The sequence below is a fragment of the Propithecus coquereli genome, unplaced genomic scaffold (assembly GCF_000956105.1).
Source record: "Propithecus coquereli isolate 6110/MARCELLA unplaced genomic scaffold, Pcoq_1.0 Scaffold244, whole genome shotgun sequence".
In the NCBI taxonomy this organism is placed as follows: Eukaryota; Metazoa; Chordata; class Mammalia; order Primates; family Indriidae; genus Propithecus; species Propithecus coquereli.
In genome coordinates, this window is record NW_012147997.1 from 145,484 (window position 1) to 165,682 (window position 20,199).

The 20,199-nt window shown below is 34.6% G+C and overlaps 1 protein-coding gene across 1 annotated transcript in view; it reads right to left on the reverse strand.

Annotated features, from left to right (window-relative positions):
- Positions 1-4,246: 4,246 nt before the first annotated feature.
- The window catches only part of FAM135A (family with sequence similarity 135, member A), a 65,731-nt gene continuing 49,778 nt past the window's right edge, over positions 4,247-20,199 (reverse strand). Inside the window, exons 11-12 of the mRNA XM_012646518.1 lie at positions 7,677-7,790; positions 4,247-5,698 (exon numbers count right to left, since the gene is read on the reverse strand). Of these exons, the coding sequence (XP_012501972.1) occupies positions 5,493-5,698; positions 7,677-7,790 (320 nt within the window). The 3' untranslated portion in view covers positions 4,247-5,492. The remainder of the gene's footprint in view (positions 5,699-7,676; positions 7,791-20,199) is intronic.

The following is a 20,199-nucleotide window of genomic DNA, read 5'->3' on the forward strand; positions in this document are numbered from 1 at the left end:
ACTAAGAGGAAGTGGGATGGAGCTGCTGGGGCCAAAACTAAAGCAATTTTCATTAGGAGGTAGCGCACACTCTTACGGTCATGCTTTTGACCCTTAGCTTATATCTATAACTTAATGATGAATTCATTTGTGACCAGTAGACTGCGGGAAAAAATCAAAGTTGAGTTCTAGATGGCTTTGCTAGTAAACTGACCCAACTGGCAATGGACTGCTTTTTGCATTTAGAGCCCCATTTATGGAGGCCCTCAAGGAAGAGCAGAGGAAAAAAAAATTCCTCCCAGAGGGCAGAACTTAGTTTATCTTGCATACTTTGCCTAGAAAGAAATAAGGCTTGAAATAAAGATCTACATCATTTCATGGGCAGTGACTGGGAATATAAAAGTTTTAGAATAGTTCTTTGGAATAGGACCCCTCAAAGTGACCCCAAAGCATGAGAACATTTGGGTCCCATTGAATACTCAAAAAAAGGCTCCCATTGCAGAAGGGCTCTTAATCAGAACAAGATCATTATATTAATTATCTATTACTGCCTCACAAATTATACCAAAATTTAGTGGCTTAAAACAATAAACAATTATTCTCCCACAGTTTTTATGGGTCAGGAATCCAGCAGCCAGAGTGCCTCTGGCTCTAGGTCTTAAATGAGGGTGTACCCAAGCCATTGGCTGGAGTTCCAGTCTCAAATGAAGGCACAACTAGGTCAGGATTTGCTTCCAAGCTCACTCACATGATTATTGGCAGGATTTGGTTTTTTGTGGACTTTTGGACTGGAGACGTACCTCAGTTCTTTGCTAAGTGGGCTTCTCCAAAAGCCATCCCACAACATAGCCCCTGGCTTTCCACAGAATGAATGAACCAAAGAGCATGAAAGACTACTCACAATGGAAGCCCCGATCTTTTTGTAATCTCAGTGGAGACATCTACCACTTTTGTTGTATTCTATCATTAGGTCCAGCCCACTATCAAAGAGAGGGGATTACACAAGGGCTGCCTACCACAGTGACACACTCTGTGGACATCAGTCAGACTCCTTCCTCTATCACAGCTCTGTTTGCTCAGCGGACCCACTAACAAGGTAGCCATGGTGGCAAGAATGGAAACGTGAACTTTTAACATAGTCTTTTCCCTGTCATGACCGATTGGCTAGCACCACTGCTCGCCAACTGTGTGACCAACTTAATTCCGTGATATAGTATTAGGTAGCCTGGGTGGCAGGTCTGATTACAATGAAATCCCGCTATCATGAAGGAGGTAGCAATTTTTTCTTATAGGAATAGACAATCATTCTGGGTTTGGATTGCTTTTCCCGATTTATGCTTCTTTTATACACTTGATTGGTGGACTTACTGAATACATTATATTCCATACAGCATTATATTCCATATAACATCCCATACATTGCTTACCAAAGAACTCCTTTTCCTGTGAAGATGTAAAGCAGGGGACTGATACCTGCAGGATTCACCCATCTTATCTTGTATCCCATCATCCAGAAGCAACTGGTTTTATGGAATGATGGACAGTCTTATTGAAGGTTGTTTTGGAACCAAGTGAGAAAATATACTTTGGGATGCTATCCTAAAGGATCTGTCATATGCTCTACATGTCTTAACAGTATTCGGTGATATCTCTTCTGTTGACAGAATAACAAGTCCAAAGAGTAGAAAAGGGATTGATACCTCACTATTACATCTGACACACCGATGTAAAATATATTTTGCTTTCCATTGTGGTAGAGAAGAGACAATCTGCCATGGGCTCTGAGCATCCCTGTATATTATTGACCAGTGTGCCAGACTGCAAGTATTATCCATCTCCTGATACTGGGCATTTCTATAGCTAGTCATATAGGGACCTAAGTAGGTCAAGGGAATTACAGCGTTACTACCATTTAACTGCTGCCCCCCTCCCCTGGGGGGCAGAGACTGGTTTGATTGCTCTTGCTCAAAAATTGCTTGATCCTGGATTCTGTTCCTGTAACACAGGTGTCACCTGGCTCTCTGCTTCACACCGGGAATTTGGACTTCAAGAACTGATGCAAATATGCTGACACTCTGGCTACTACTTTGCTGTAATAAAGCCGTTTGTCTTTTACCCAGGAGTATCCTGTCAGCATCCACAAAACTGTAGCAGGCTAGCCTGTTAGCTTGCGAGGATAAAATCTCAGACCCTTCACTACTTTTGCCATCCATCTCAGTGATTCCAGGCTGTTAGTGCAATTTTTGCATCCAGAGGAGGAGTGCTTCCTGGAGAGGATACAACAGTGCTTTCTCTAAATTGGAAGATGGAATTGCCACCTGCTCATTTTTTCCTCATTCCTCTAGATTAGAAAAAGGGGTGATGGTGCTAGTTGGAGTGATTGGCCCTGATGACCAAAGGGGAAAAGGGAGAAGTTTGACTAGAACTTAGGGGATTTCCTAGAATACGTCCTCACAGTACCATGTTTTTGTATTTTATTTTTTTAAAATAATCACGTTGAATTGTAAAAAGTAAGCAAACCCTATTATAGCCATATATAGGCAAGACTATCCACATCTCAGATTTTTGGGACACCCGCTAGACAAATAAATCTCATCAGCTGATTTGTGCTGGTTGAACACAAAGGAAACAGGAAATACGTGGTGGTGTGGAGAACTCATAACCATCTAGACATGACCAGTGGTAGAACTGAGTATTGCATTTACCAGAGGTGTCCTTTATAAGAGAAGTTTGGGACATAAAACATGCTGCTGCCTTTACACTATCCTGGAAATTCTGATTCAGTTGACCTGTAATGGGGCTCTGAAATTTGTATTTTGAACAAACAGCCCAGGTGATTCTCACCAAGGACACTTGCAAAGCATTGCTCTAGCTAGATTTCCTTCCTCACTGGATCATGCATATTATATAATTTTTTCCCCTATCTTATACTATTATTGTGTATAGTGGTGGTGGTTAGGTCACAATTTTGTCTATGAGCTGCAAACTATTGAGACAAGATCATTGCAGAACCAGAGAACCACAGGATGTCACACTAAGATGCTAGACTTGAAGCTGGATGAGGGATAGTCAGGAGAAAGCATTTTAAATGTGTAAATATGGGGAGAATGGTGCTTGCAGATGGTGGAAAGACAAAGAATGGACTATGGTAGACCTTTGATATGTTCTTATATTTGAAGCTATCATCAAACCTATTTCATATGTTTGGTGAATCTTGGTAGAAGAAATGGTCTCATTTTCTACTGTGGAAGGTGAAAAAGTCAGATATCTTTGCTGCCTGATAGCTCAAGCACTGGCCAAGACTTAAACTTGGTCAGTTGGACATTCCACCCAACTTTGAATCTGGAGTGATGGAAATAAGTATTTGAAATCCAGTTTTCAGGGGCATCCCTGCCAGCAGAATACATAGTCTTCCAGCTCTTCCTGAGGTCATCAGAACTTGGCTATGATTTTGGTCATCTAGTTTGCTTAGTTTCTGTTTTCCAAACCTGGTTCTACAGCCTTTCCATCAATTTTGTGAGCTACCTGATAATCTTCCATTAAATTCTTTTTCTGATTCAGTCAATCAAAATTTTTTGTTGTTGTTTGCAACCAAAACCTTATTTGGTATACTTCAGTGAGATTCATTCTCTAATAGTCAATTAGACCATTTCAGGTAATCATTTCCTCTCTCCCTCAGATCCCCAATCCATCTCCCACAATCTGAATTTGGAAGTGAATAGCATATGATAGTTTCCCTCATCAATCAAAGAAGTTAAATTTGTTAGCTTTTGAACCATGATCACAGATGTACTTTTAAAACTGCATTAAAATAGCCAACAAGCAATCAACCAACTACGATCATAAGAGCAATTTACCCTTAAATACTGTGTATATGAGTAAGAATGATAAACCTGGAAGTTATCCAAACTTAGAAGATACATTATATTCAAACTCAGGGCCAAGGTATATGTGAAGATGAAAAATGTGTGTGGCAGAAATACGTGGTGGATATGTATATATTTACATTTTCCAGTTATAATGCACTTGGTATATTAGTCAATTTATGGAATTTTTGAGTATTTTTTAAAAAGTAAAAAATTATCAAGAGCAATCAAAATTCTTTTAACTTAATATATATGAAAGATATAAATTATAAAAATACTTTTACAAAGGCTAAAAGTCATACGATTATGCTGGTCTATAGGGCTAATTTATATAGTATATTGAGTTACAAATAAAAATATATACCTCTAGTATTCTGAGAATAAGCAAAGGATTACAAGTGTTTTAGCTCTTCCTCCAGATAGTCGTTTGTTCATTTATTAACACCAGGGGCAATAATACAACGCTAAAAATAAACATGCATCAATTATACACATACTTACAAAAAACCTGTGTCCATCAAAATTGGTGAATGCAAACAGAACTTCTATCCACCCTTAGTGCATTATTTTCACAAGTAAACAGAAAAGGAAAATAGTGAATTTAATGCTATTCAGCACCTTTTTAGTAAAGTCAAAACACTCAACATCTCCATATATCAAAAACATTTGCATCTGTATCATTAGACATGTAAATTTAATTATTTTGTTGCATTTTAAATATGAATTATTTTATTTACATTACTTTTTAGTTCAAAAAATTTTAACAATATTTAAAAATTATTTAGATTCATAAAAGTATTTCATAAATTTTAACATTTAATTATTATGTACATATAAGGAAGTCCATGAAAAAAGTTAAAGAAATGTAGTCACAAAGTTCAAGCAACATTACCAATTTAGCAAGATTCCAACCAAATCAAGGCAGAGGGCATTCAAACATTCAAAAATCTTTATATGCTGCTAACATGAACATGAAAATTTCCAGTAATAAAAGTCAATATGAGAAATAATGTTGAAATCACCAGTAGAAAATATATTTTAATAGGCATGACATGTTTAATAGCAACAGTAATGATTTTATAGAAAACTTTTATAACATTGTCATATATGAACTGCCTGGTTTGATAATATGATAAAGGTATATTTCAGGTCTAAAGAAGTTGATTTCAAAAAATATATTGTAGCAGCCATAATTTTATTTCCAGTTAAAACACAGTAAAATGTTAAAAGTAAAATTTATAATTAACTAAATAATACCCCAATACTAGAAAATTTAAAATCCCATGCTATTCTAGCAATAACGGCCTTTAATATAATGTAGTCTGATGTAAAGATTGTGGAAAGCCAATAATAACCAATCAGACATACATATGGGCTTAAAGTTTCACTGAAATAATTAGGTAGCAAAATATATGAAAAAGTAATAGAAAAGTAAAAAGATAAAATTAAAAAAATATTGCACAGCCACATTACCTAGAAAGTAAAGTTGATGTTTAAAAAGCTCTAAATATGGATGATATAAATCATCTTCCATATAAAAGGTATAAATATTTCTTAGAACTTATCAGCATCTACATTTTAATATAATACATTATTTGAATCATTGTTGAATGAGGTAATTTTCCAGTCTCTAAGAATGCTTTCATCCTATTGGAAATACTTGAGGGCAGCAACCAGAAAGAATTTCTCTAAAAATATTTCTGAATCAAGAACAGCTATATGTGCAGCTCTCCCAATGAGTGAATCGGCTGTATTGGGCAATGCATTGATGACATTGTATCGAATCAAATTACAGTCCTTGTTTTGCAGAACTGGGCGAAGCAAATTGTGGATCATCTCTGAATAGATCTGTCCTATGGAACAAATGAAAAAAAGGAAAATTAATTCATATAAGTAACTGAAAAAAATTATATATCAAGTTTCATGTAATTTATAAAATTTAGTTACATTATTTCTATAGAAAGCAGAAAAATGTCTTTTAAAAGGTTTTATTTTTCTTCAGCTATCATTTTTAGAATGTTTATATTAATAGAAAATATAAGTAATCACATTATTTATCTAGCCAAGTGAAAATAAATTTATTATATATTATTCTTGTCAATTTGATATTTTTAACTCAAAGCAATGTATATAACAAAGCAAATAGTTTTCTTCAATGTTAAGTTACTTATAACTCATTAAACCATTATGAAAATAAGCTAGCCATGGTGAGACATTTTGATAAGGCAAAATTATAAACTTTAGTCTACAGCAAGTATTTGAAAAATGTTTTTACAGCAGTCAACATTTCCAAATTATTTTAAGAAAGAATAGCAACTTCCTGTAGTCAGAAGAACAATGTGAGCTTGGCTCAAAGGACAAACAAAATCTTTTTATTTTTTTTGTCTGAAGGTTTATTTAATATTTGGTTCTACTTTTAATTCAAAGTTGTGTTCCTCTTTACCTCTTTTTGGTTAATTGTTACAATGGATTTATTGAGCTCATGCTAAGCATAAAAGATAAAGATTAGAATACATACACATAAATGTACAAACTGCCTTACAAGGGGCAAAATATTGTTTATAATGCTTACACACTACTATATCACTAATAGATGAATACTAACATGTCCATGGAACCTATGCATTTTAGAGAGGTAGATACTATATTTCAGAGGAGAGGTAGATGCAGCCCTGAGGAATGACAAGAAGGAAAGAGTATACAGAAGCACAATCAGAGAAAGAAGAGAGAGGTGTTTAAGAGAAAGACTGATATCATATAAATTCATTAGAAAAACTTTTTACTCCCACCTCTCCTCTTAGTTTTCATTGTGAGTCAAGTTGGGTTTCTGGTTCCATGCTATTTTAAAAATACGTTTACATAGGAAGAAGTCCAAACTTGTCTTCATGAGATTTCCCATCCCTCAGGGGCACAAAATCTCTCACTGCTAAAAACAAAGGATGTTTATCTAGTTTCAGCTACCCATCTGAAGGTTAAACCTCTTCTGAATTTTTCCCTTAAGTCTAGCCTTTGCTAGTACAGAAGTTAAAAAAAGGTTATTCCAATGTCACAAATGTACAATAAGCATTTGTTAAATAAATGGAATACCTACTATGTGCCAAGCACCATGCTAGGCACTGAAAATACAAATGTGCTTAAAAGAATTCCTGCCTTAAGGAGCTGTTCACTGTCATGATGCGGAAAAAGCAAAGGATCAAGAGATTAAAAATCAGCCTCACTCCAAAAAAGGAACTGAGGCATTATTGAGAGGTAGGAGAACCAGGTTCTTGCCCTAAGTCTGCAATTAACTGTCAGTGACTTTGGATCAAGCCACTTAGTATCTCTGGGCCTCAGTTACAAAACGAGCACACAGCACTCAAGTATCCTTCCGGCTCCAAATAGCTATGATTTAAATTTCTTTTGTTATTCATAAATGACAAAAGAATAAACAAATAAAATCTTTATCACCTCACTCTCAGTAAACAGGGGTTAAGTTCTTGTGCCATCTTTGCTTAAAAATGAGATATGACAAAATGTGCAGCATGATCATTACCACAATCACCAATCCCAATAATCCAGAGGAAGTCAAAGTATGAATTACTTATGAGGCAGCAAAATGTATCTATTTGTAATTAGATAAAAGAACTACTTCATTGGTAAAGACAGCTTATGTGGCAGGAGAGAAAGAAAAGAAGAAATGGTCGAAGGATAGCTGTTAATATCAGTGGGCAGAAAAGGAAGAAAAAGGAAAGAGAAGGGTAAGAGAAGAGAGAAAGTGATTACAAGAAAGATTTGAGAAAAATCTCATTAATAGATATAACTCTTTCACATACTTTTAACTTATTTAATTACCTGACTGTTTGTCCTTTAAAGCTGTTTTACACATTTCAATGCGGGCAGAGTGATAAGGAACATAGCGATCCTGTAGAGATCCCACCAGCACAACATTTTTGAAATAATGAAGCCCTGTGAATAGAAAATAATGAATTATAATGTAATAGTTAACTAGATTTAAAACAACTTATTAGTATAATATTAAATGACCAGAAAATATTTACTCCCTCAGCAGTACAAAGTTTATGACTTTTTAAATACCTTATGGAATCCTTTCTCCAAATTTCTAAATATTCTCTACGAAAAACCAGCTTCACTATACGCAGTCTTTATGCAGATATGAGAAATATGTGTTTGCACTGAGTGAGAGCGAGGACTGCTGCTTGGTGGTGTGGAGCAGGGGACAAACTAAATATTAATGTTCTCTAGGAAGAGTATTCTTACCTTCCAGAGGGTATTCATCACTATTTAGAAATACTTCCAATGAAACAAAATTACAGTCATCCATAAATACAAAACAATCCATATGAAATCATTTAAAGCTGACTTTAAGTTTTCATTTATGATACCTAATATTATTCATATTTTCTCCTTATTTGAGTATGATGTCAGGAGGACATATGGTTTTATTTTTCAATGATAATTATGGGTTTTGTGATCCATCCACAGATTTTTATCAGGTTCCTCTGATTCTATTTTTTAGTAAGCCACATATATTTAGGGGTTAGGACCTTGAGATATTTGGTTAATTAACTCAATGAAGTATTGAAACCATGTTCTTCATGTTTTTAGCACTGATAATGTTCTAATTTTACCATTTGGCTTAGACTAGTAAATAGAAAAAATTTATGTGACTACTAAATAAGATACAAATCAACAGGGTGTGTAGTGTATGAAATTCTGTGCTGGCATGTTCCAGAGTAAAATTTGGATACTTTATGCCCGCTGGAAATTCAGATTCTCAGAGACAGGCCAATTGTGGGAGTCTACTGTGGATCCTGAATGTAGGAGGCCTCTGTAGACATTCACTTTCTCCCCTGGAACTCAAGGATCCTCATCTTGAGAAGAGTATGGACCCACACACAGCCAGGTGAGACTGTATGATAACATCTATGCGAAAAATAAGGCCATCCTTCCTTTTTCCCAGTGAGACAAAACCACTTTTTTTGGGTGACAATTTAAATGCATACAATCCTTGGCAAATAAATGAAATAATCAAATGTCTACAATATAAATTAATCAATTGCATATACATATTTAAAATATTTTATAAAAATAATTTAAAAATGATTTTTTTTCCCATCTCACATTTCATGAAACAAATTCATTCCACTTTTGGCATCCTTTGACACTAATGTCTTCATCATCATTAGCCCTACTTTGGGAATCATTTATGTGTCCTACAGTACAGGTCTTCAAACTGGTGGTGTACATTTACCCTGGGATAATCTAACACTCTCCGTGGTGTAGACAGGCATGTATAGCTTTAAGAAAATTGATTTCTAGATCCTAACCTCCATATGAGCTCTTTCTAAAAATGACTTGCCCTTCTCCCACTTTACAAGAGAAAGATATTTCCCCAGTCTATTTCAGATCTTATTAAGGTGTATGGCCCTAGGGTATAAAAGTCTCTGATGGAACCAAGCAAAATATGAAGTCTAACTTTTTCTGACAAAAATTAAGTTTGATTTGGCTGATTGTTTCACAATGAGAAATGGCCTTGCCAATCGGATTTTACAGCACACATTTCCCATAAATTGAATGACCTAAATCTGTAACTCCAATAAAATGAGCTGAAACTTTATATTTTTATGAAAATATAATTAAAGCACATATATACTACTCAATACGCCAGAAAATACATCCTTTGCAACTATTTAAACTTACAGAAAAAAATTTTTAGGTGTCATTCTAAAATTACACAAGGGGGTATATACACTTTAAAAATTTTTTTAAGGGATAAACAAGCAAAAAATGTGAAAACCACCGTCCCACAGTTCGTCATATTCACCTGTATTTAAGATGTTTTAGACATTGTACTTTCTGAATCTTGAATATGATACCATTACTAAAATTTTATCCCAAGATGCACAAAACCAGTCATAGAACATTAGCACAATTGGCTTTTTCATATACCTAAAATGTATGTATTTGTGTTCTCCATAAAGGTCTACTGTATCATACAACTCCAGGACTGCCATTTATATCATATTCTACATAAATAACACTCCTTGGAGCTATGCATTGCTCAGCCTGTGGCAGCCTTGCTTAACAATATTCATTTTTATATTATATTCTCCTAAATGACTATTTTCCCTCAAACTGCCAGCACCTTCTACCCCCTCTTCACTCTCAGTTTATGGTCTTGCTTCCTATTTCGTTGAGAATAAAGAAAAATCAAAAGAGAATTTCCACATAATCCCACCTTAACAAATACCAACCTGTTGTACCTTCACGTTCTACCTTTGCTCTTTTTCCTACTGATGAACGGCCCATTCTTCCACCTAAGGCCAGCCCTTTCATGTGCATACTCAGTCCCAACCTCTCCTATTTAAGGACATGACTCTAGTAGTTGTTCCCTCACTCTTGTATCATAGATTTTCTTTTTTGTATTGATGATTCTTGCTAGTATACAAAACAGTATGATATTTCCCATCTTAAAAAAAAAAATCAATCAATAAACTTGTCCCTGAACCGTATATTCCTCTGTAATCACTAACCCATTTCTTGGCATGCTTTACAGAAAAATTCTTCAAGAGTTCTCCATGTACCTGCTTTCTATTCTTTTCCTCCTAGTCTCTACTGAACCTACTTTAAGAAGTCTTTCTTCCTCATTACTCTGTGAAATTGTTCTTTCAAGATCACCAATGACCTGGACATTGCTAAAAATCAATTGTTCAATTCTCAGGCTTCATCTGAGAATTTTTATTCTGTCAGGTAGCCTGAATTTACATCCAAAATACAATACAGTATGTCTTTTCCAAGCAAGTAAAAAATAAAGTAACTGAGAGATTACCTTATATTAGTGATTTTGTAAGCAATTTGAATATAAGGCAGCTCCTTCTTTTATGATAGATAATTTGGGGAGAGAAAAAAACTTATCTTATTTTAAGGCACGTATGACACTTTTTCTTTAGATAACTCATCTATCCCTCTGTTTTCAATTATTGTTTTTATATCTGATTCCCACATCTGAATTTCTGGCCTGTTTCTCTTGCCAGATAACTTGACGTGACTTTGTATCACTTTAACATTCACCATTCCTAACATTAAATTCTATTTTCAAAATTGTGCTTGCTATCTTGACTTGTTTATTCTATAAGCCTATTATTATTCTAGTAAAATAAGAAACATTGGTCATTTTTAATTTCTAATTCCCTCATATTTAATAAGTCATCAAAGTTTTGCTTGCTCCATCTGTGTAATGTTTCATTCTCTTCTTACTGTAATTCTCCACTTTCTTGTCTCACTATTTCTAAATTTCTTTCCTGAACATTTTATTTTATATGCTGTTCTCAAATCAAGTTTCAATTTTTTGGAAGAATTTTAATCTATTTTAATTGCTTCTTTTTTGTAAAAAAAAGGATTTCATTATAACCTTTAGAATTTCACATCCATTATAAAATTTAAATTATGCAATACTTCTGGAAGGGATCAAAAAGTGACCCTACCTTTGAATTGTCTTAGCTAATGTCTTAGATTAAGTTTTTAAACTATAAAATCTATGTCTTTCCTCAAAAATGATCAATATTGGCCTCCAAATATTTTTTAAACTATAAAGCCTATGTCTTTCCTCAAGAACAATCAATATTTGGCTCCCACTCAATTTAGGTAAGTAGTCTGTAACTTCAAAATCTGGGCCTAACGTTTGGTGGTAATGAGGAGCTTACCCAAGTTAAGACACAGTCTAGTTGAGAGGGAAGGACACACTGGCCTGGGGATGCACAGACTGAATTGTTCAGGGTTAAAATGCCCTATCCCTGAGAAATTACTGTATTTCAGTGCAGCATGGAGACTCATGTTAATGACTACAAACAAATCAACAGGTTAAAAGAGAATTTCCTATGGTGTACAATTATGGGTGGATCCAGAAATTGATCCCCTTAGCATTCTCAGATGACTGAGTAGGATGGAAGTCCCCACACTAGTCCCTTTTGCTGGGGAGCAACTTGGGTGGTTCACTGGTTCATTTACCTCACAATAGCCTACCCTAGTGTGCTTTAAAAATATAATTATCTGCTATTAATGTCCTGATGTGAAAAAGGTTGGGAAAGATTGTGTTAAACTATTTTTAGTACTCTGTATTTAAGGAAAGAAATACGTACAGTAACTAATTTTTCTCTAATAACAAAAAATAAAAATATACTGGTGTTTACTGTCAGACACACAGTAGGCTCTCAAATACATGCTGACTGACTAACCACTTAATAGGTTACACTTTCAATAATTCTGTTAGTGGCTCCTAAAATGCCTGTTTCTCAAGAGTTCTGGATAGGTGACATACAACTGTGCTTACCCACTCCCCCCTTTTTATTTTTAGAATTGAAGCAGTTTTATTGGTTGGTTTTCCTTACTCTAAAAAATAGTCTTTAAGGATTCCTCCTTTACCACCTCCTCTTACCTGTCCCCTCATTCATCAAGGACACAGCTAAGAGACACAGCTAACAGTTGTGTACAGGCATACCTTGTATTATTGTGATTCATTTTATGGCATTTTTAACAAGGGTTTTTTCAAAGGGTTTCTTATCATAAGCAGAAACCAGACTCTTGTGTGTATTTGGATTATTTATATAAAATGCATGAGTATAAAATTTCACTGATGTCTGTTATTTCTGAAAATTCACAGCAACATATCATTTTACCAGATATTAGTATTGTTTTCATTAGAGAAGATTGTATATTTAGAATGTTTACCTTTTTCAAATACCACATTTATAAAACTATCATAGTTTTATATAGGCATATCTTTAATTTTTGGTCAGCTATCATAAGGAAAGGCATACTTCATTTTATTGTGCTTTGCTTTATTGCACTTCACATATATTACTTTTTTTTAAACAAAGATTTGTGGCAACCTGCTTCAAGCAAGTCTATGGGTGCATTTTTCCAACAGCATGTATTCACTTTGTGTCTACCTGTCACATTTTGGTAATTCTTGAAATATTTTAAACTTTTTCATTATTATTATATCTGTTATGATTTGTGATTAGCAATCTTTGATGGTACTATAGTAATTGTCTTGGGGTGCCACCATGAACCTCACCTATGTTAGATGGCAAACTTAATCCATAAATGTTTGTGTTCTGACTACTCTACCAGCCAGCCATTCCCCATCTCTCTCCCTCTCCTCAGGCCTAATTCCCTGAGACACAAAGCTATTGAAATTAGACTGATTAATAACCCTACAATGGCCCTTTCAGTGTTAACTGAAAGGAAAGGTCACAAGTCTCTCACTTTAAATCAAAACCTAGAAGTGATTAAGCTTAGTGAGGAAGGAATGTTGAAAGCTAAGATAGGCCAAATGAAGACCAGGTCTCTTGCCCCAAACAGTCAAGTTGTGAAAGCAAAGGAAAAGTTCTTGAACAAAATTAAAATTGCTACTCCAGTGAACACATGAATGATAAGGAAGTAAAACAGTGTTATTGTTGGTATGGAGAAGTTGTAGTGGTCTGGACAGAAGCTCAAACCAGCCACAATATTCCCTTAAACTAAAGCCTAATCCAGAGCAAGGCCCTAACTCTCTTCAATTTTGTGAAGGCCGAGAGAGGTGAGGAAGCTGCAGAAGAAAAGTCTGAAGCCAGCAGAGGTTGCTAGCTTCATGAGGTTTAAGGAAAGAAGCTGTCTCCGTAACTTGTAAGTGGGAAGTGAAGCAGCAAGTGCTGATGCAGAAGCTGCAGCAAATTATCCAGAAGATCTAGCTAAGATCACTGATGAAGGTGGCCTCAGTAAACAACAGATTCCTAATCAAGACAAAACAGCCTTCTATTGGAATCCAGGACTTTCATAGCTAGAGAGAAATCAATGCCTGGCCTCAAAGCTTGAAAGGACAGACTGATTCTCTTGTTGGGGGCTAATGCAGCTGGTGATTTGAAGCTGAAGCTAATATTCATTTACTATTTTGAAAACCCTAGGACCTTTAAGAATTATGCTAAATCTACTCTGCCTGTGCTGTATAATTAGAACAAAGCAGGGATATTAACAGTACAGCTGTTTACAGCATGATTTACTAAATATTTAAAGTCCACTGTCAAGACCTACTGCTCAAAAAAAAAAGATTCCTTTCAAAATATTGTTGTTCATTGACAATGTACCTAGTCACCCAAGAACTCTGATGGAGATGTACAAAGAGATTAATGTTGTTTTCATGCCTGCTAACACAACATCCATTCTGCAGCCCATGGATCAAGGAGTAATTTTGACTTTCGGGTCTTATTATTTAAGAAATAATTCATAAAGCTATAGCTGCCATAGGCAGTAATTCCTCTGATGGATGTGGATCAAAATAAATTGAAAACCTTCTGGAAAGGATGCACCATTCCAGATGGCGTTAAGAACATTTGTGACTCATAGGAGGAGGTCAGAATAAAAACATGAATAGAAGTTTGGAAGAAACTGATTGAAATGCTCTTGAATGACTTTGAAGGGTTCAAGACAACTAACTGCAGCTGTGGTGGAAACAGACAACTAGAAGTGGAGCCTAAAGACGTTGACTTAATTGTTGCAATCTTATGATAAACCTTGAAAAGATGAGGAATTGCTTCTTATGGATGAACAAAAAAAGTGGGTTCTTGAGATAGAATCTATTGGTGAAGATGGTATGAACATTGTTGAAATGATAATCAAGGATTTAAAATAGTATACAAACTTAGCTGATAAAGCGGTGGCAGGGTTGGAGACGAGTGACTCCAATTTTAAAAGAAATTCTGCTGTGGGTAAAATGCTATCAAACAGCATCGCTCTACACAGAAATCTTTTGTGAAAGGAAGAGTCAATTGATGCGGCAAACCTCATTGTTGTCTTATTTTAAGAAACTGCCACAGCCTCCCCAACCTTTAGCAACCATCACCCTACCCTGATCAGTCTGTAGCCATCAATGCTGAGGCAAGACTTTCCGCCAGCAAAACGATTATGACATGCTGACAGCTCTGATATTACTACCAGTTTTAAGGTAATAATGTATTTTTAATTAAGGTATGCACATTGTTTAGACATATTATTATTGCACACTTAACAGACTACCATAGAGTGTAAACATAACTTTTATATGCACGGAAAACCAAGAAATACACGTGACTCCCTTTATTGCAGTGGTTTGGAACCCAACTTGCAATATTTCCGAGGTATGTCTGTGTATCATTGCAAACTCCTTCCTTGGCACACACAAGACTTTTTATTTTTAATTTTTAACATATAATTGGGATTATAGTATTTTTATATATACTATTTTGTGTCTTGGTTTTTTCACTTAATATTTTGGGGAAATCTTTTTATGTTTGTACAAATATATGTACCTCATTCTTTTAACAACTACATGGAATTTCTGTGATTAAATTTTAGTATATCTCCTATTTCCCTATTGAGCAACCTTTAGGTCCATTCCATTTCAGAGGGGAAGGGAAATAAAAAAAGCAAAACAAAAGACTGCAATGAACAGCCTTTACTTAAACTGTGTGATATTTTGGTAGGAAAAATTCTTAAAGTGGAATTGCTGACTGCATTCTTTAAATTCTGATAAACGTACTCTTTAAAAAGATCATAAAATTTCTCCTTCTACCATTAGAGAATATAAAGGTTTCTTATTACTCACACATTTCCCAATACTGGATATCATCTTTTTAATTTTACCAAACTAATGGGTGAGAATGATTAAGTTATTGTTCATATGTACATTTCCCTGATTACAAATAGGGTTGAAAAAGCTTCTAAGTTTACTGGCCTTCTGTATTTTTTTCTGGTAACTGCCTCTTATCTTTTGCCTTTTTTTTTTCTGTTTGGTTGTTATGAGTATACATTATGCCACCTCCAAATGTATGTGCTATGAATTAATTATGTATTTGCCAGATTATATGATCACTGTAACTTCTTCATAAGCTTGCCACTGATCAAGATTTTAAAAAGCTTTATTTCTATATTTATATTATAAGAATAGGCATTATATTTTTTCCAAATAAGATTAAATACTTTCCAAAACAGCTCTTTGCAAGATTTTGATGTACTTCTCTAGAGAAACGACACTCAGGTTGAGAATTACTACTTGAGACTGAGCTCCTTGAAGGAAGTGTCTATGGCTCCTCACATTGAGGCAGCTTAGTTGAGGTATGCAGAGTCAATAAAGATTAGTCAAAGATACTCTTTCTAAGATACCCTTTTACTCTCAGATTCTATGATGATGAAACAAATAAAATAAAAAATTCTGATAATGATATAAATACACTATGTCCTATTTTTAAATGTGATTCCTAAGACAATACTATTTTATTTTATTTATTTATTTATTTTTTTGAGACAGAGTCTCACTCTGTTGCCCGGGATAGAGTGCCGTGGCGTCATCCTAGCTCACAGCAACCTCAAACTCCTGGGCTCAAGCAATCCTTCTGCCTCAGCCTCCCGAGTAGCTGGGACTACAGGCATGCACCACCATGCCCGGCTAATATTTTTTTCTATGTATTTTTAGTTGTCCAATTAATTTCTTTTTATTTTTAGTAGAGACAGGGTCTCGCTCTTGCTTAGGCTGTTTTCGAACTCCTGAGCTCAAACAATCCGCCCGCCTCGGCCTCCCAGAGAGCTAGGATTACAGGCGTGAGCCACCACGCCCGGCCTTTATTTTATTTTTGAGACAGAGTCTTACTCTGTTGTCTGGGCTAGAGTGCCATGGCATCAGCCTAGCTCACAGCAACCTCAAACTCCTGGGCTCAAGTGATCCTCCTGCCTCAGCCTCCCGAGTAGCTGGGACTACAGGCATGCGCCACCAGGCCCGGCTAATTTTTTCTATGTGTTTTTAGTTGTCCGATTAATTTCTTTGTATTTTTAGTAGAGACGGGGTCTCGCTCTTGCTCAGGCTGGTTTCGAACTCCTGAGCTCAAACAATCCGCCCGCCTTGGCCTCCCAGAGAGCTAGGATTACAGGTGTGAGCCACCGCGCCTGGCCTGTACTGTACTTTTAAAATGCATTTTACACTTAGTAATCAGTTTTTAAAAATAGTTTTTCAACAAAAATGTATTAACACTAATATTGTGCTTTAGCATATAAGGTTTGTCAAGAATCTCGTTAGTTGTTACATTAGTCAAGAACCAAGCTAGTTAAATAGACTATGGCTCTTTTTGAATCTTTTTGTTTCAATTCCTTGTCTAGCAGTGTTGGCTAGAGAAGGCAAAACTCGAAGTGAAGCATGGCAGGCCCCAGAGTCACAATGCTGGTAGGAATTACCACAGTACTTCATCTGAGTTGAAGTCCAGCTAACAAGAATATCTGAAGTCTTTATTTTGGGAGCCTTACATTCTAGGTTCATCTTTGTGCCCATCTTAATTCCACCTGCTAAAAGACAACCTAGTTAACTAACCTATGAGTTAACACTTCACCAAGCCCCTGAAGTGGCTAATTCTTTGTTAAACAGTTTTCTTTAACTTTGGAAAGTGATAAGATTTCCCCATTTATAGAATGAGATGCTTAAACTAGAAAAATTTCTAAGTATTTTACTTTACAGGATTACCAATAAAAAGATTAAAGGAAATTTTAAATATTTCTCTGGACTACATAATAATATGATTTTTGTATGAATACCTTAATGGCAGCTTTCATCTTTATAATCTTAGTCTTCGTGATATTTTTGGCTACTCATTTGTTCTGAAAATTCTAATGAGTTTTTATGTAATTCATATTGAGTCATTTTATGTTTACCCTCCAGAATTGGCTAAAGCAGTGATTCTAAACTGGTGATTTTGTGGCTCAAGGAACATTTAGCAGTGTCTGAAGATATTTTTGGTTGTCTTAGCTGGGGGTGGAAGGGTGTGAGTGCTACTGGCATCTGGTGGGTAGAGGCCAGGGATGCTACTAAGCATCCTACAATGCACACGACAACCTCTGAAAACAAAGAATTATCCAGCACAGAATGTCAATAGTGCTGAGGTTGAGAAAACCCTGTGTTTTTTAAATTGATATATTCTAAACAATATTAAACTATTCATACTTTTAGTCATTTATTTTAAATACATTTGAAATGTATCTAAAATAATGTTAACTGATGGTGATTCTTTTTCACACTTTCAGAAACAAAATAAAATATTATTTACAAATTAAAAGTGATACCATTATTGAACCCCTCTGCAGTTTTCTGGAAAAAAAGATTATCTTGTGACATAGTAGCACAGCAGGAGACTTCTTTAATCATTATATTAAATACTTTTGTCAACTCAACAGCTGGTAAAGTGATTCTAAGCAGGTGTTTTTAGGAAGATCTTAAAATAAGGATATTTTGTTTTTGAAATTCCAGTAATGAATAGATTCTTATTTGGCTATTTTGGAATATCCCTCATTATGGAATGCCAGAGTGTCCATGATCCTTTCTCTGCTCTAGTAATCTTGTCTACCTCAACACTGGTGTCCCCTAATCCGTATATCATACATACTACTTTCCACATTGCTCTAGCTCCTTTGCCTTCTTTTTTTCCCCTCCCTGTTCAAATGCTGTGATGCTACTATACCACGTGCAAATTATTTACACATTCTATCAGCAATTTGTAGAATGCCATAGGTTTTTTTGGTCATAAATTGCTGTAAAAACTTAATGAATATTTATAATTGTAATGTCTTAATAAAAAAAAATTTCCTTTTAACAGAAGACAATTTCACACTTAATAAATATATGATTTTTATAAAAAATATAGTATTTCTCCATTGTTTTAGAAATCACACAAATTATTTTAGGCTTTTAAAATGCTTTCTTCATTTTACAAAAATGAATAGCTTTCAACTAAGGAAAGCTATTAACTAATGATATGTTGTAGACAAAAAGACTGTTTTAAAAGAAAGATTCAGAGGGGAGGCTTTGCTTAAATAAAAAAGAGAAAAGGGCAAAAGGCTGGATTTTGATTTAGATGAGCAATTTTAGGCTTTTTACAAGAAAATGGGAATTGGCCATTCAGAAGAAACTGAAGCAATAATCAGACCAGGGATTCCCAGACTTTGTAGCTTTAGCACAATAAAATATAAACGAAAAATGATCACTTTCTATTGTTTTAAAACACTTAGGATAGCATGTTGGTTAAGTGTTCTTTTCCCTTGTTCTATATTTTCCTGTTTTATTTACTTATGTTTTTGATATGAACCTGTATTATTTCTATTTTGTGAATAAAGTAATTACATGTATATATATAGGTCTAGCAACTTCCTGGGAATTGACTACTCACTTCTCACGATTCACTAGATGACCCCCCATACAAAGGAAAAAAAAACAGTTCAAGAGAGACTTGCTTCAAGACCCATAACAAAATAATTTTAAAATCAATTGATGAATATTTACTAATATTTAAAAGTGCTTTTAGAAGTAGCTTCTTAAGTTTTTGAAAATACACATCATTGGCTTAATGTGACATGCTCTGAACCATGCATGATCACTTACTAGCTTTAATGACCTCAGGAAAATCACTCAACCTCTCTGGGCTTCAGTGTCCTCATTTGCAAAATGAGGGCAATGATCCTACCCCAGAAGGTTAAATAAACTAGTATGTATAATGTGCTTAAATGGTATCTAGAATATGGTAAGTGCTACATGTGTGTTAGCTATTATTATTTTTCTAATAGTTTACTACTAACCAATGCATTAGTTGTGATTAGAAAACAGTATTCTTTAATGTTATTTTTCAATACAGATATTAATTTAATTCAGGTGTATACTAATAAACTCATATCTGAGTACAAATAGAAATCTTAAAACATAAAAACAATTTTAATAAGTCAGAATAATTTTATAACAAATAATATTGATACTTAGTTCAGCTGTCTCTTAAGAGTTCTGTTAAAAAAATTTCCTAATATAGATATCTAAAAAATAGATATCTATTGTTCATGTGAAAGTCAATTTCTGTAATCTATAATACTAGTATACTACTTTAGTTCAGGCACTTCTTCACTTAAGGCTATTTTTACCATCTAATGTTTAACAAGTTATTTTCTCTACAGAATGCTAATCACTTTACTGCATTATCTCATTTCATCCTTTTAATAATCTTGTGAAGTAGATACTATTCTAATTTTTATCAGTAAGGAAACTGAGTTTATTTAAATTAAGTAATCTAGTCAGTGTTTGAAATATAACTAATATCTATGTGTGACACCAGAGTTTGGCTCTCAACCAGTTTTAGGCTAGTACAACTAGAGGGGACATAAAGTCTTCTCAAGTATTATAAAGCAAATAATAAATTAATAACTTAAAAGGAAAAATATTAGGTAATCCTCGGGAAATAACGCAAGTACAAAAGATATACTCACTCCTATTAATGCTTATAAATTTAGTTACACAAATATCTGTTCAGATGTGGAAGGC